Source organism: Leptinotarsa decemlineata, unplaced genomic scaffold (assembly GCF_025532065.1).
Source record: "Leptinotarsa decemlineata unplaced genomic scaffold, Ldec_3_MD MMD2_tig00078346_RagTag_RagTag, whole genome shotgun sequence".
Taxonomy (NCBI): domain Eukaryota; kingdom Metazoa; phylum Arthropoda; class Insecta; order Coleoptera; family Chrysomelidae; genus Leptinotarsa; species Leptinotarsa decemlineata.
In genome coordinates, this window is record NW_027412724.1 from 1,304,062 (window position 1) to 1,321,280 (window position 17,219).

Here is a 17,219-nt window from a genome sequence, read left to right on the forward strand (position 1 = left end):
TGTTCAGTGAAAATTTCACATTAAAGTATCACTTGAACACGTTATAGATTACTATCAAGTATGAGCCAATTCCATCACATGTATTATTCAATAAGTTGAATTGGTAATGAACCAATTTCGAAATTTTGTATACAAAAATCACAACGAATTCTAATGTTTTCCTCTGAAAAAAAATGAGGCATGAATTGCAATATAAACACTAAATCCTTGGGATTTTTTATTTGATATTATGACAAAAATAAAGTAAAAATGAACATGCTTTCAAAAGTATTGGGATGGACCATATCCATAATAGGAAATTCCGAAAAAGTTATTGTAGCAACCTGAAAAATAAAATAAATTATATAATGGAGAGTCACCACAGAAATAATAATGTTGCCACCATAACAAGAGATTCTAGTCTCGTCTTATCTTGTCTAAATTTCATTTTTATCATCACCACGAAATGAAAAATAATGATTATATTTTGAATTTTTCGTTGTGTAGTAAATGTTGTTGCTGATTGGCTAGCAGTAAATCTCTCATATCCACCAGGAACTTTTGTTTGAAGGTGATTGACAATGTTTCATGATGAGTTTCATTAGATCGGACTTCCATTGTCATATCAGACAATGGAAGTCCGAACTCATGAAATTCATCACCAGGAACTTGTTCATTTTGTTCCTTAAAATGTTTCCATAGCGCCTAATGTGCAGAAAATAATGTAATATATAATGTTCGCTATTCTCCAATCAATTTTTTAATGCACAATCTCAATACTCAGTTTCAATACAAACTTCCACAATCCGTGAAATCCTGATAAACTATTTGGGCGATCGAGATAGAAATTTCACATACTATGACCAGAACTATAAAGAGGTCTATGGACCTCTTCCCCAAAAGGGGAAGTCTATGTTTTTTTTTCAGATATGAAACCTCAAGGCCTGATATCTGATATCAGCTTTTGAAAGTCTCTGACTGAAAGTCCCCTCATCCCTACCTTCCATAAACTACCTTCAGTCGTAGTAAAAAATCGTCGTAAAAAAAATTATATAGTGTGTCTCAAATATGAGATATGACTTCATCGATAATTTTTTCAAATGACCACCCTGTTTTTTTAATGACTTTTATTAAAAGGTTCAACAAGTTGCACATGCCTGCCAAATTTCAATACAAACATTTACTAATTCAAAAAATGAATTCAATTCAATAGTCTTCCTTCAATAAATGCTTAGAATGTCAGGGATACCTGACAGTGACATTGTCATAAAAAAGTTATCAAAAAAAAAATAAGGAGAGTAGTATCGCATTCCAATCATATTTGTGCACAAAAACTGTTAGTCGTTTCACAGTTTGTTGTTCGCCATTTGTAAAATGCCGTACTTAACTGAAACACATAAGATTGAAATTCTAATGATGATTGGATGATGATAGGACAAGAACACAAAATGAAGTCACCCATTTATTCAGAGAGAAGTATCCTGATCTACTACCCATATCGCGAAGTACCGTAAGCAAGATCGAAAAACAGTTCCGGGAAAATGGGCATTTAAGAAAAACAAATAATCATCGTCGGAGTGCACTCAGTGAAGAGGTCAAGATAAATGTTCTTTTTGACTATCGAAGAAAATCCCCATGTTCCCACTAGGCAGATAGCTAGGGAACTCGAAATTAGCCAGTCTTCAGTGGCAAGAGTTCTTAAAACTGAAAAATTTCGTCCATATAAAATAACAATCCTCCAGGAACTCACCGAAGATGATCCAGAAAGAAGACTCCAGTTTTGCGAACAAATGCTGGATCTACTAGACAGGAATGTTGTACAAAAAGAAAACGTTCTATTTTCTGACGAATCAACGTTTATGTTGAATGGTGTGGTAAATCGTCAAAATTGTCGTTATTGAGCAGACAGAAACCCACACTGGATGAGCCACACTAAACATCCAGAAAAAGTCAATGTTTGGGCAGGGATTGTTGGTGATCGAGTTATAGGACCAATGTTCTTCCAAGAAAATCTTACTGGAGCAAGACATTTAGAATTCTTGCAGGAGGACCTAGTTCCGAATTTGGCTATTTTGTTCTCTTGTCCTATAGAAGCTGACGTCCCTAATAAAAACATCTGGTTTCAACAGGAAGGCACGCCTCCTCATTTTGCAAGACCTGTCCGTGAGTACCTGGATGATGTATTTCCAGGCAGATGGATTGGCAGAAGAGGACCCTATGAATGACCACCTAGGTCTCCGGATTTAACACATTTGGTCATTTTCTTATAAGGTTACTTGAAGAGCAAAGTTTTTAAGATCAAACCGGCAAATATTGAGGATTTAAAAGAACGAATAAGACAGGAATGTAGGCTAATTTCCAGCGAAGTAATCAGAAATGTTCAAAACGAGTTTCAGTTACGTTTAGGGTATTGACAGTTAGTAAATGGACAACATTTTGAACACTTGTTGAAGAAAGACTATTGAATTGAATTAATTTTTTTAATTAGATAATGTTTGTTAACTATCTTTTAAAGGACAAGGAGTAAAGAATTGAAATTTGGCAGGCATGTGCAACTTGTTGAATCTTTTAATGAAAGTCACTAAAAAACAGGGTTTTCTTTTGAAAAATTATCGATGACGTCATATCTCATATTTGAGACACACTGTATTATTTTTTTTTTGCATTAAAATAAAGGCAACTTAAAATACTAATCGACGTGTCCGAGCATATTTCCGAAAGAAACAACACCTTTGATTTAGTGAATTTGTTCCATGTTAGAGACTCGCACTGTATACAGGGTGTAACTGAATAAGTGTAAAACATTCAAGGAGGTGATTCCTCATCGAAAAAAAGATATGATCTTTCATATAAAAAAAACTTCATTGGAGCATCCCTTGTTAAGATACAGCCCCTTTAAGGGGGTACATAAAATTTGTATAACAATTTTTTTCACAAGCACTGAAAAAGTTACAATATTGAAATTAACCTGACATTTTGTACTACCAAAAAGACACTTGGCCAGTAATTTATTTGGTTTACCCCATGGTTGTAAGGGGTAGAAAACGCAACCCCTAAAATGTATTTCAAATGTAACTTTTTGTCTTATTATTTGTTTACCATTCAAAAATTTATTTCCGATAGCCTGTTTCATTCTTAACAAAAAATGTCTCTTGGGTTTTTTGCCCAAAATAAACCAGTTCGCAGCAAAACATTATTTTACGAACAACTACAGAGATACATCATCATAAATGCGAACTGGATTTATTGTTATTTTGTAGTTAGTACCTACACAACATGTAGAAATCATAGGAAATGTTCAATATGTCTACCTTCAGACATTACGCATGCGTCTAGACGTCGGCGCATTGAGCCACGTATTCGCTCAGATATTCCTGGAGTCTCTCTGATTACCATGCACGCATCGATGATGCGGTTTCTTAAGTCCTCTACATCGCGAACAGTAGTACGATAAACCAAATGCTGTAAATGGCCCCAAATAGAGAAATCGAGAAGGTTTGAGATCCGGGGATCGATCGGGCCAGTTCTGTGGTCCTCCTCGACCTATCCACCGATTTGCATATGTTTCAGTTAAATGCTGACGTGCTACTTGACTAAAATGGGCGGGAGCCTCATCATGCATAAAAAACATATCCCTTCTGACGCCCAAAGCAACTTCCTCCAGCAGTACTGAATGCAATTCTCTCAAAAATTTAACGCATGCCTCACCATTTAATCGAGGAGGTAGAAAATGAGGCCCAATTAAATCATCCCCAATAACTCCGAGGCACACGTTAAGAGAAAACTGTTCTTGATGGTTAGTTTCGACAATAGCGTGAGGGTTTTCATCAGCCCATATGTGGTAATTATGAAAATTAATAATCTCGTCCCGAGAAAAACTACATTCGTCTCTAAGGGTATAAGAGTTATTCCTCTAAAATTCGAAATACCGTCATATGATCAACATTTAGCTGGAAAGCAATCTTTCTAGTACTGGTAGAAGGTTGTTCTTCAATCAAATTAAGTACTGCTTCCTCAAGCTGTGGTGTTCGTACTTCTCGATGGCGACCACAATCCTGTTTGTCGAATGAACCATATTCTCGTAATCGTTGATGAAGTCGAGCAAATATTCTATGTGAAGGATGCTGCCGTTGTGGATACATTTCAGCATATCTTCTAGAAGCTTCTAACCCATTTCCCTGCGACAGACCGTAAACGTAATGCATATCAGCCATTTCCTCATTTGTGTATGCCATTTTAATAACAAGTGAATTATTGAAGTAACAAATTAAGAACAGAACAACAACACACAATTAGTATTAATTCAATTTCGAAAATTCACAAACTGACAGCGTCATACCAACCTTGACCTACTAGATAGATTAGTTTCGTATTTTCGCATTTATGACGATGTATCTCTGTAGTTGTTCCTAAAATAATGTTTGGCTGCGAACAGGTTTATTTTGGGCAAAAAACCCAAGAGACATTTTTTGTTTAGAATGAAACAGGCTATCGAAAATAAATCTTCAAATGGTAAACAAATAATAAGACAAAAAGTTACATTGGAAATAAATTTTAGGGGTTGCGTTTTCCACCCCTTACAACCATGGGGTAATTTCAATATTGTAACTTTTTTAGCGCTTGTGAAAAAAATTGTTATATAAATTTTATGTACCCCCTTTAAGGGGCTGTATCTTAACAAGGGATGCTCCAATGAAATGTCTTTATATGAAATATCCTATCTTTTTTTCGATGAGGAATCACCTCCTCAAATGTTTCACAGTTATTCAGTTACACCCTGTATACATATCGTCGAGTGAAGTTGAGAGGAGTTGAGACAAGCCAAGACGAGAAAGAAAATGCCATCTCGCCAAGAGAAACGGTTTATTGTCAAGACGAGAGAGTAATTTCCACCCAAGTTATCAAAGCAAGACGCGAGAAGGCATTTTTTAACATTGTCTCGATAAGAGGCAACATTAGGAGATATTGAAGTTTTGTATGTAGACTCTAAAGAAGTTTTATCAATAGAACAGTACCATAACTAGTGAAATATTTTGTACATGTTGAAGCTTATAAAATGCTTTTGTCGAACATTTGAAAATCTCACTTCACGATATTATATGGATGTTTTGTATAGCTTTATTGACCAAAACATTATTCAAATATTTTTGGGTAGGATTAACTCTTTCTATTCTATTAATTAACTTGATGAGTAGAATTTGGAACCTCTGGTGCAGAATGAATATATGATTCCGTGTTAGGAATCACACGTTAAAAGGTAAGACCTCGTTAGTCCTCGCACAAGTTTCTCAACTTATGAGAGTTGTCGTTCGTATGGGGGCGGCAGCTGATTAACGGAAAAACAGATTTAAAACAGATTTTTTTCAAACACGTTTCCCCCTAACAGAACAAAAAAGATGCGAAACGCAGGTCAAGAGTCAGCATTTTTGTTCTGGTGCAGGAAAAGTGTGTTCAATAGATTTATTAAGTAACCTCAATTTTGGGTCATATCCATGTCAATCATATAACTGTAAAGTAGAGCTGAATAAAGTGACAAATTGAGCAACCGCTGGTAGTTAAGTTTAATAGACTAGATAAACCAAATGAGTTTTTTGATAAAAAACCCTGGCAATGATTCAACATATTCTTAATAATTTTTTGATTACATATATTACATATATAGGTATAAAGATTCTATGTACATGCCAGTTTGGATTTAGGAAGAATACATCGACCCAAAAATCAATCCTGGCATTCACAATAAAAATTACGGACGCCCTAAATAAAAACAATCCATCGTTGTCTATATTAAACATTTTAACAATAGAAATTACGGACATCCTAAAATGAAACCAATAATGTTGTGTTTATTTGTTGACTTTGAAAAGGGAATATTTTTAGAAGAGATTAGTTTTCTTAGATAATCGCTTTATGGCTTCCTACTTCTCCATCAACCAACAAAAAATGTGGTTGTCTCGAGATTTCGAAGTACACCATTGAGGATGGAAGTGTTGGGACTTCCATTGTCTGATATGATATAATCTGATTTCAAATCTCTGAAAATATTATATTAAAAAGTGAAATGAGTTGCTGAGAATAACAATTATATTAAGCAATAAACGGTGAAATGGAATTACAATGAAATACAAATGAGCAAAAATTTAAAAATTGAACAATTGAAATGGAATAAAAAATTCAAAATATTTTGAACCAAGGTACTTCACGACGTTTCGATTGTTAGTGTCCACAATCGTCTTCGGATGATGACTGAACTATTCCTCCGAGAGATGAGTTTTTTAGGTCATTTCACTAACAATGACCTAACTGCGGCTGCTTAGTTTGTCACTTTCGACGAGCAGGCAGTATTTTTTGAATGGCATTTTGAAACATAAAATTATTTATTAAAATTTTGTTATAACTGAAGAACGAATATGAAGGTAAATGTGTTTTATCTTCCGTATAAATGTTTTTATTGATGCGGTAAAACTGTGAAAGATTTTAAAATAAATGTGTTCGAATATTAAAAGTCAAATATATGGTTTTTATCATAGTTGCTAATGGGTATTATCAAACATATAGCTAAAACTTACTTTTGCAATATATTTCTCCACAATTTTCATATACATTTTTGACGTCCAATAGCTTGTGACAACAATAGCAAGAAAAACAACTCGTATGGAAAGCCCCACAGGAGACTGAAACTTTTTCAGCAGCGTACACCTAGAGAAAATAAATTACATACCTACATATTTTCCTTCAAGGAAAAAAAGTTAAGTAGTAAAATTATTTTAAAATGCAACTAGTTTTCCTTTATTTTCAATGTTTTGATATTAGTACCTGTTTACAAAAAGAATTTGAAGCTTAAATAACTTCTAACTATTATATGCGAGCGCTTTCGGTAGCAGACTGTGCTATCATCTTCATGACTATACCCAAACTGAGTATATTGACATGATATTGCTATGATATGATATTGATATTGAAATTCAAGAATATGTTGGAAACGGATTTGCTCGAATAAAAATATATTCATTTTCTGGATATTTTAAATTTGACTTTATGCACTGTTTTGAACCTTTGGTGTAGTAATGAATATTACTGGAGTTGGTGTTGGGATAAAACTCCAGTAATACTCGTATGCGGCAACAATTCTTCTTTAGCTGTTTGCTATTTGAAAATTATTCACATTTATTGAATATTTAGTTGTTTAAGTTATTTTAGGGGAATGTTTAACTAGTTTTATGATCTCTACATACAGGGTGTCAATTTGAAAATTTCACACCATTTAAATCTTCCTTCCAGTAAACAATATGAGGAATCGAAAAAAACAGGTCAATTTTATTGTCAAGTGGGACACTTTCAAGGACTATTTGTAGTCCTCGTGGTTCAACCCACTAGGAGGGGTAGATGTTACTCTTAGAATCAAGTGGCACATCATTTTGATTGGGATTCAATTCTGCTTCCAATGGTAACCTGACTCATTATTTTTTGACGAACAATGAATTTAAGATACCCCCAAAGAAAGAAATATAATCCTGATCCCCTTCTGCCAATCCATCTATCCGGAAATCTATCGTTTAACCACTGTCGGATGGGAAGAAAATAATGAGGTGGAGCACCGCTGTGCTGGAAATGTAACAGATCCTCCTGCAAAAGTTCATTACCTTCTGCATCCATTTGAGTTTCTAGCTCGTGTGTTATAATAGGATCAATAGTATGTTCAAGCATTCCAAGATACAGATTGCCAGTCAACGTTCCTTCCAGAAATAATGTACCAATAATGGCATTTCTATTAACATTGCCATTCAGAAAAAAATTGAACACTCGTCGCTGAAACAGATGTTTAACGGAAGACTCGTTGAGACATGATTTCACAAAACTCCATTCTTCTATCGTAATCAACCTAGTGGAGCTCTTGAAGAATCTGCATTTTATAGGGATGAAATTTATTTTCAATGCTTCTATTACAGTCTCGCATGACATTCTCGTCTGTTCTGAGACTGATCGTTAGGAGCTCGTGGGCTCTGCAGCAAATGTTCCCAAAACTTCAATTTGAGCTGCTTTATTTGGTAATACTCTGGAATTATTTCTTCTTTTATTTGTTACTGAACCAGTTTCGTAAAACTTATCCACCAAATCAAGCACATACCGGTGACTTACATTACAATTTGGATGTCTTTCGTTAGAAGAATGCAAACCATTTTTACACTTATTAAAGTAATCACCAAACAGCGCAACAGGTACAACTGTATGCACCACAGGTACTACCAAATTTACGAACCAATTTTTTTACTGAAAACCGAAACTTTTTACAGCAGAAGTAGCAAGAAAGGACGGCTATCTGTACACTTTCTGCGATGGAAATTAAAAATTCGGCATTCACTAAACACAACTTAACTACAATCTACGATTAACTATTAGACTACTTTCTGATGTGAATTAATTGGAGTTAATAGCTAATGTTACCCCTAATATTCTATTAATGCGTCTCACTATAGGCGTACAAATAACTACTTCTATTAGTTAAGAAAGCTATTTTTCGGAAAATGTTCATCAAAAAATAATAAGGCAGGGTATCATTGGAAGCAGATTTGTTTGAAGGTGATTGACAATGTTTCATGATGAATTTCACTAGTTCGGACTTCCATTATCTACTATATAAAATGATTTGAAATCCCTGAAACTACTAAAAAAGAAGAATTGAAAATGAATAGCTGAAAATAACAATTATATTAAGCAAAAATAACCTGAAATGAAATAATAGTGAAATAAAATACAAGTAAAAAATATTTTTACTTGTATTTTATTTCACTATTATTTCATTTCGGATTTATTTTACCTGAAACTACTAAAAAAGAAGAATTGAAAATGAATAGCTGAAAATAACAATTATATTAAGCAAAAATAACCTGAAATGAAATAATAGTGAAATAAAATACAAGTAAAAAATATTTTTACTTGTATTTTATTTCACTATTATTTCATTTCGGATTTATTTTACTTAATATAATTTTATTTTCAGCTATTCATTTTCAATTCTTCTTTTTTAGTAGTTTCAGGGATTTCAAATCATTTTATATAGTAGACAATGGAAGTCCGAACTAGTGAAATTGGAAGCAGAATTGAACGCCAATCAAAATGATGTGCCACTTGACCCCTCTTTCCATTTACAATTCTAAGGGTAACATCTACTTCTCCTAGGAGGTCGAACCACGAGGGCTACAAACAATCTTGCCAATAAAATTGACCTGTTTTTTCGATTCCTCATATTTTTTACTGGAAGGAAGATATTAAGGGTGGGAAGTTTTTTAATTGACACCCTGTATATAAACGTGTATAAACATGTAACGTTTCTGGGGATAATAATATATATATATATATTCAATATGTAAAATCAAATTAATGGATTCAACGAATGTCAATAAGCAGGACATTTTAGTAGGATTATATGTACATTTCACGTTAAAAATTGTGATGATATGAAATACTGTTCAATACTGCCGAAAATTTAACATTTTTGTCGTGTCCCCGAAAAAAAATAGTAGGCTACAAGCGCTAAAGGTATTTTAGAGAGATATACTGATGAATAAACATTTATGTATTCCCAAAAAACTATAATGGTTCACACAGGGAATTATCTAAACCAGAAATATTCTAAATATTACTGGAGATATTTTCCAACACCAAACCATTATTTTAACACCTCGACACGTGTTTCGATCACCAAGTGATTCATTCATCATTATATATGATTATATAGTATATATAATAATTATTACATAATATATAATTAATAAGTTAACAAAACACGTCTTTCCGATTGAAATATTATAAAAGATGTAATTATGATAAGGAGGTTAATATTATTGATTCAGTTTTTATTATGTCACCCTTATCAACACTTTCGAGCAAAAGTTCACTGCTTTAGATACATTGTCCTACCTTATGACCACATCTGACGCATATTGATGTACAAATTGCTCTGATTTGGCTGATGTTACAATGACATGGGTTCATTCTTCCACATACGCAATACTTTGGAGTTTTCTCACAGCAACAAGTGCATTGCTTTTGGAATTCTCCATTACGATTAGAGAAAACACAGGGATGTCGAGGTTTTGTCGCTGGGCATTCTTGGCATTTTTTGTTGTTGTATTCACAGGGATTGCGGGAAATACACTGTTTTCTTCTGGGTGGAGATGGTCTCCTTAAAAAAAATACAAATTACCAGTGCATAACGTGACAAATGTGAAAAATGTTTTTAACAGGTCTAATAGTTACAGATCAAATCAAATCAAAATATACTTTATTGTCAGAAGATTTTGTATCCCATCGACAAAGCTTTGTAGGTATAAATACAGGGTGTTTCAGAATTCGACGGACAAACTTATACCACGTCATTCCTCTTGCAAAATGATGAAAAATGAGGTAGGACATGTGTGTCCGGAAATGAGCCGTTTCAGAAATACAGGGCGTTGAAGTTGCAAAATAAAAAGACCCTTTTCGTCGTAGCTCCCGGACTAAAAGGAATAAATTAATGAAACTCAGCAAATCGATTACGAGCTAGAATGTGCTTCCTCCAGTGGTATGTTTGCTTCAGTATCAGTAGCCAGTGGCGTTCCAGCGGGGTAATAGCTTATATTTCCCCCCTTATTTTTTACGCCACTGACTTTATATCCACAACCGTCTTTTTTTTGAATTCCTTGATCAATTTTACGTAAAAACCAAATAAACATTCACTATGAAAAAACCAGTAGTTTTCGAGAAAAATTGAGTTGAACTGATAGGTGCATTCTCATATGGGAATATTAATAATCGAGTAAAATAATCGAAATTCCAAAACCGAAATTATTTGAACTCTTTCATCATTCTACCATTCATTGTGTGCTTGAAAAATTATTCACTTCGGCAACATATTGCGGATTTTCTACCATTTTACCAACTTTTTTGCAGATATGTTGTGAGCCCGCAGATCTACTGAATGGCTTTACCTCGAGATTTATTTTTTAATAAAATGTTCCATCCAAACGATTTTCAAAGACAATTACGAATAGTTGGCAAAACTGAACTCAGAATGTTTTATCGAATTATCTTCTCTCACTGGGTAAAAATCCAAGTTTTATCGATTAACCAAAATACCATTACTTGTTTCAACCTTAGCCATCTACAATGTTTCCTGGGCATATCTATTATAGTTTTGTTAGATAACTGTACCGATATTCTCGAGTTCTTCAGCCACTGGTTGAATAGTTTCAGAATACATTCACGTGACCTATAACAATCTTTGATCCACCTAAGCAATGAGGATTACTTTATTCATTGACAACAATAAATTTGTTAGGGGGCTGTGGAAATGAAATGAGATTCGTATGACACTTCCAAGTTAACGTAGCTGTCAGAAAGTGTTTGATTGTGTATTTCGTATAATAAAAATGAATTTTACATTCGAAGAGTTAGCGGACATGCACCTTATTTATGGAAAATCGGGACGAAATGGAAGGTTGGCACAAAGAATGTATCGTGAAAATTTTCCTGGAAGAAATAGAATTCCTAATTGGAAAACGTTCGAAAACGTGGACAGAAGACTCAGGGAAACAGGAAGTTTTTTAATTACCAGAAGGAATGCAGGTATATAGAGAACTGTAAGAAATTATATCACAGAAGAGGAGATATTGAACTATGCTGCTGAACATCCGTCTGAAAGTAGTAGATCTATAGCTAGAGTGCTGCATGTGTCTTCATCATCTGTTTGGAGGACTTTGCATGAACCGCAGTTATACCCATATCGACTGAGAAAAGTTCAGGCACTGAAACCAGAGGACTATCCAGATCGAATTGAATTTTCTCGATGGTTTTTAAGTATGTGGAGAAATAATCCGGAATTTATCAAGCAAGTGTTATACACTGATGAGGCAAAATTCACAAGGGAAGGTATTTTCAATTCTCGCAATAGCCATATTTGGGCCGAGGAAAATCCTTTTGCTATTCATCCTCATGGCCATCAAACAAAATTTTCATTGAATGTTTGGGCAGGAATAGTAGAAAACCGTTTAGTTGGTCCTTATCTTTTACCAGATAAGTTGAATGGGGACAATTATAGCACTTTCTTGGGAGAAGTATTGCCTGAATTGTTAGAAGATGTTCCTCTGAATATCCGGAATGGAATGTGGTTTCAGCACGACGGTGCTTCTGTTCATTTTTCGTTAGCTGCTAGAGAGTACCTAAATCGGAAATTCGGTGACAATTGGATTGGACAATGGCCTGCCAGATCACCAGATTTGAATCCTGTTGACTATTTTCTTTGGGGTCATATGAAGTCACTGGTTTATGAAACAGAACCAAAAAGCCAAGAAGAATTAGTCGCCCGCATTCAAGCTGCATCGATAACGATTGCCGAAAATTTAGAATCATTTGAAAAAGTGCGATTTTCTATGTTGCGCCGTTGCAGATCGTGTATAAGTGTTGACGGAAAAAATTTCGAACAATTACCCTATTGATTATTCATCAGATGTTCTCATTATTATTCAAAAGCACATTTGAATTTTCAATGTAAATTTCAAAAAGAAATTCGTGTTTATGACTTACTGTTCTAGAATTTCAACAGTATTGTTTCTTATCACATTATCTAAAATATGTGTCGAGAAGGTATATTTTGAACATGATATTTCTACTCAAAGATGAATTATGAGTACCGACATCCAACTAAGAGTTATGTAATTAGCTGTAAATAGACAACTTCCATTTCTTCATTTATTTAAAAAACTTCATTTACTGACTAGAGTTAGCGAAAATCTTATCAGATGGTTATTCAAATAAATTGACTTCTTCCAAATACATTTCTTTTTTTCAGGCGTATAATTAGAGTCTACTGGTAAAATTTTGTTTTTCGGCTTCATCTGTGAAAATTTGAAAACACTGTATACTTTGAGAATGTTTTTCATTTTCTTATTAATGAATATTCTTCAAGATATTTACGATTCTACAAAGAGAAGTGTGATTTCACGAATGGGAAAGACAGGATAATTGTGAACAAAAATTAATTTTCCCAAAATCCAGAATAATGGTGTTATTTTAGGATTATTGGAGCCTAACTCAGTCGAGATTCCGAATGATCGCAAATTTTATTTGGGGTCACTTTTTTTCAGATCACAAAGTCACTCGAAGATCTGAGAACAATGAAAACATTTCAACAATGAAATCTATTGACAAGCACGAAAATTAGCCTCAAGAGTTATGATTTGTCATTACAATATGCTAAACATAACAAAAATTGGTACGATGATAGAAAACCCACAATAATTACCATCACTTGCAAGCGCTAAATTAATGGTAAAATCATAAAAGAGTTCAAATAATTTTGGTTTTGGAATTTCGATTATTTTAATCGATTATTCCCATATAAAAATGCACGTATCAGTTCAACTCAATTTTTCTCGAAAACTACTGGTTTTTTCATAGTGAATGTTTATTTGGTTTTTACGTAAAATTGATCAAGGAATTAAAAAAAAAGACGGTTGTGGATATAAAGTCAGTGGCGTAAAAAATAAGGGGGGAAATATAAGCTATTACCCCGCTGGAACGCCACTGGCTACTGATACTGAAGCAAACATACCACTGGAGGAAGCACATTCTAGCTCGTAATCGATTTGCTGAGTTTCATTAATTTATTCCTTTTAGTCCGGGAGCTACGACGAAAAGGGTCTTTTTATTTTGCAACTTCAACGCCCTGTATTTCTGAAACGGCTCATTTCCGGACACACATGTCCTACCTCATTTTTCATCATTTTGCAAGAGGAATGACGTGGTATAAGTTTGTCCGTCGAATTCTGAAACACCCTGTATAAGCATAACTAATGGTGTATAGATAAAAACTGGCAATTAATAAGGGTTTGAATAAAACAGGTACAAATACAACAATAGTATATTATGCAACGATCATGTAATGATGGTTATTAAGACACGAGCATTAACCGGGATACGAAACGAGCCGAAGGCGAGTTTTGTATGGTATATGCGAGTGTATTAATAACCATTACATGAGAGTTGCATACGCTATTTTTTCTAAACCCGATAAATAATGAAAAACTATAAATATTATATTTGTATTGAACACATTTACAGCAATTAACTCATATTTTTTTAAAAAAACACAAACCTAATGGTATTATCATGGATATATGAAAACTATAAAGATTCTAATTATATTTATATTGAATATAACAACTGTAATTAATCTGATCTTTTAAAAATATTGGAGTCGATGGTATTCCTTCTATATCGCTGTTTTCAGACATTTCGATAATATAGGTAGGTAATATGAAAACTGATTTTGACAAATGAAGCAATTAGTTACTTTGGTTAGAATCTAGAACAGGATTCTTGATTGAAAAATTATGGGTTTCTATTGGTTGATAATCTGTATCGTTATGAAAAATCTGTATCATAATGGATATCATTATGAAACGGATTATGGTCATATAAGTGTATTGTTAGAGTACGGGTGTAGAAAAAAATAAATATAAAATGGAATACACTTTTAAAATGATTCATTAAAATACTCTTGCAAGCTATAATAGGCTCTATCAGCTAGCAAATTTCTAACTGCTTTCTTGAATTGTACGTTGGTCAGATTTGGAGACCTTATATCTACTGGTAAGTGATTGAATAATTTTACACCATTATAAAAAATGAAATCCTTGATTAATGTTGAGTTAGGTATAGGAAGTCTAATATTAAATATGCTATTACGAGTAGCATAAGGAGAAGAGACAAAGTCAAACTCCGTTTCATGTTTGTGCACCAAACATACAGTTTCAAGAATGAACAGTGCAACGACGGTTAAAATCTTATTGGCCGCAAAATAATTTCTACATGATTCCCTAGGTTTGACTTTACAGACATCTTACTGCCCTTTTCTGTAATATCAACACAGATGAGAGAAGGGTTGCACTGCATGTTCCCCAAAATGGTATTCCATATCTTATTTGGGATTCAATTAAAGCGTAGTAAACCGTTTTTGCTGTGTGAAAACACAGCTCGTTAGAAACCACCCTCACTGCATAACATCCGGAGGAGATTTTACTCTTGAGTTGCCTGACGTGTTCATCAAATTTGAGCCTATTATCAATATAGCCACCAAGAAATTTTGTGTTCAATTTGTTTTCCAAGATATCATTATATTGACAGTTCATTCAGCAGATATTCAAATGTTATTCAAGGATAATAAATTAGCATCATACCAATTTTTCACCTTTTCTAAATCAGATGATATATTTTTATGTAGCTCTTCTGGGTTTTTTTTCTTCCACAATATTGTTGTGTCATCCGCGAATAGAGTAAAGCTGCCAGATATATCTATCATCTGTATCTGTAGAGTAGGGAAGGTAAGTGTAAGCCCACGCACTTAGGCCACATGTGACCCATTGTACATCCTCCCGAGGAGTTGTTCTCCTAGGTCATCGTCCATCCTGTCTTTTCCAGGAAGGTGAACAGGTCGCTGGGAGACATCTCCTTTATATCGGCAGGTGTAGACCAAGACTCGCCGAACACACACTCTCTTATTGACGATAACTCCGGGCACTCGCACAGGACATGCCTGACAGTCTCATCTTCCTGTTCACACATCTTGCATAGAGGTGTGTCCACTAGCCCCATATTATGGAGGTGTTTCCTTAGTTGACAGTGGCCAGTCAGAAAACCTACTGTAAGGCGTAGATTTTTCCTGGTCATCGCCAGATATTTCTTGGGCGCCAGCTTCCCATCCAGATTACAGCTTCCCATCCAGATTACATCCTTTAATTCCATCCCATCTCTTTAAGGATTGAGCATGGGTGTAACATTTGACTAGTTCCGCAATTGTCGAAGTCATCAGGCCGTGGGTGCCACTGGGTCCTAAAATTCTTAGTCCAGCCGCTTCCTTGGCTAAAGAGTCGGCAATGCGATTACCTTTACTCCTGTCCTGTTATTATCTACCGAGGCTTTGGCTAAATCTTGGTGGCACTCTAGTACTAGCCCTGAGGTAACACGCTGTCTGTTCAAGGCTAATAGTGCTTGTCTGCTATCAGTGCAGATTGTTATGTTTTTGCCAGAAATTCCTTTCTTGGTTATTTCTTTTGTGACTATTGAGATACCAGCCAGTTCTGTTTGGACCACGCTGGTATTTCTTCCCATTCCCCACTTAATCCTTAGGCTAAGTGATCTGGAGTACACTCCACATCCTGAGCCTTCTTTGGTTTTTGAACCGTCTATATAAATCCGTATTGCATTTGTAGCATCTGACTCTGTGTTCTGCTTAATTTGTATTTTGTAGGGCTTATTAAACACAAACCTGGGTTCAATTGCATCACTTGTTGCCTGCAGCAGAGGTTGCGAATCAAGCGCTTCCCGCCATAGGCCCAGTCTCAATTGCTCCATTTCTACTTCGAGGTTTACACCAGCCGTGCGCAATCGTACCATGGCCATTAACGCAACCTCCTCAACGTACAGATCCAGAGGGGTCAGACCCGTGATTAATTCCATTGCCGCGGTTGGTGTTGTTCTCATGGCTCCTGTGATGTTCAAACAAGCCAGTCGCTGTATTTGATAATTTTTGGATGACTGTTGCTTGTAGAACTTTCGGTCCCCATGCAATGGCTCCATACGTTAACATAAGTCTTATTATTGCAGTGTAGATCCAGGTGACCACACGGGGTGAAATACCCCATACGCGTCCCACTGTCCTCCGGAGGACAGTGGGACCGACATTGCTCATAAGCCACGTATGCTCTTTTTGCTCTACTCTGTAGATGAGAGATCCATGTTAGCTTTTTGTCGAGGATAGTACCAAGGTATTTCACCTCTTCAGAGAAGTTTAGTTTGCTTTCGTAGAAATGATCGACAGTGAGTGTTCCTCACACCATATTTCTATCAATTTGAGCCCATCCTGCGCTCTATCGCACAGTGTGTTTACAAATTTGCCGGTCTGCAAGATAACTATGTCATCTGCGTGTGCAATTGTGTAGAATCTATTTTTGTTAAGGTGATTAATTAGGGTATCCAGAACTATGTTCCAGAGAAGGGTTGATAAGACCCCTCCCTGTGGACATCCCCTCATGACCAGTCCTTTCACTGTGATGTCTTCTACATTAATACTTATTGCTCTACTAGAGAGCATCTGGAGTATCTATCATAGTCAAATCATTAATATACAACAAAAACATAATTGGACCCAACACAGAACCCTATGGCACACCAAATGTGATCGCCCTGCTTTCTGAGAGTTC

The 17,219-nt window shown here is 35.0% G+C and overlaps 1 protein-coding gene across 3 annotated transcripts in view; it reads right to left on the bottom strand.

Moving 5' to 3' along the window:
* Nucleotides 1-204: 204 nt before the first annotated feature.
* The window catches only part of LOC111514702 (uncharacterized), a 48,425-nt gene continuing 31,410 nt past the window's right edge, over nt 205-17,219 (bottom strand). For 2 of the 3 annotated variants that reach the window (XM_074185645.1, XM_074185647.1), the window contains 3 exons: nt 9,901-10,165; nt 6,549-6,678; nt 205-323 (listed from right to left, as the gene is read on the bottom strand). In XM_074185645.1, coding sequence (XP_074041746.1) covers nt 262-323; nt 6,549-6,678; nt 9,901-10,165 — 457 coding nt within the window. In that variant the 3' untranslated portion in view covers nt 205-261. The remainder of the gene's footprint in view (nt 324-6,548; nt 6,679-9,900; nt 10,166-17,219) is intronic. The other variant, XM_074185646.1, reaches the window with a different exon arrangement.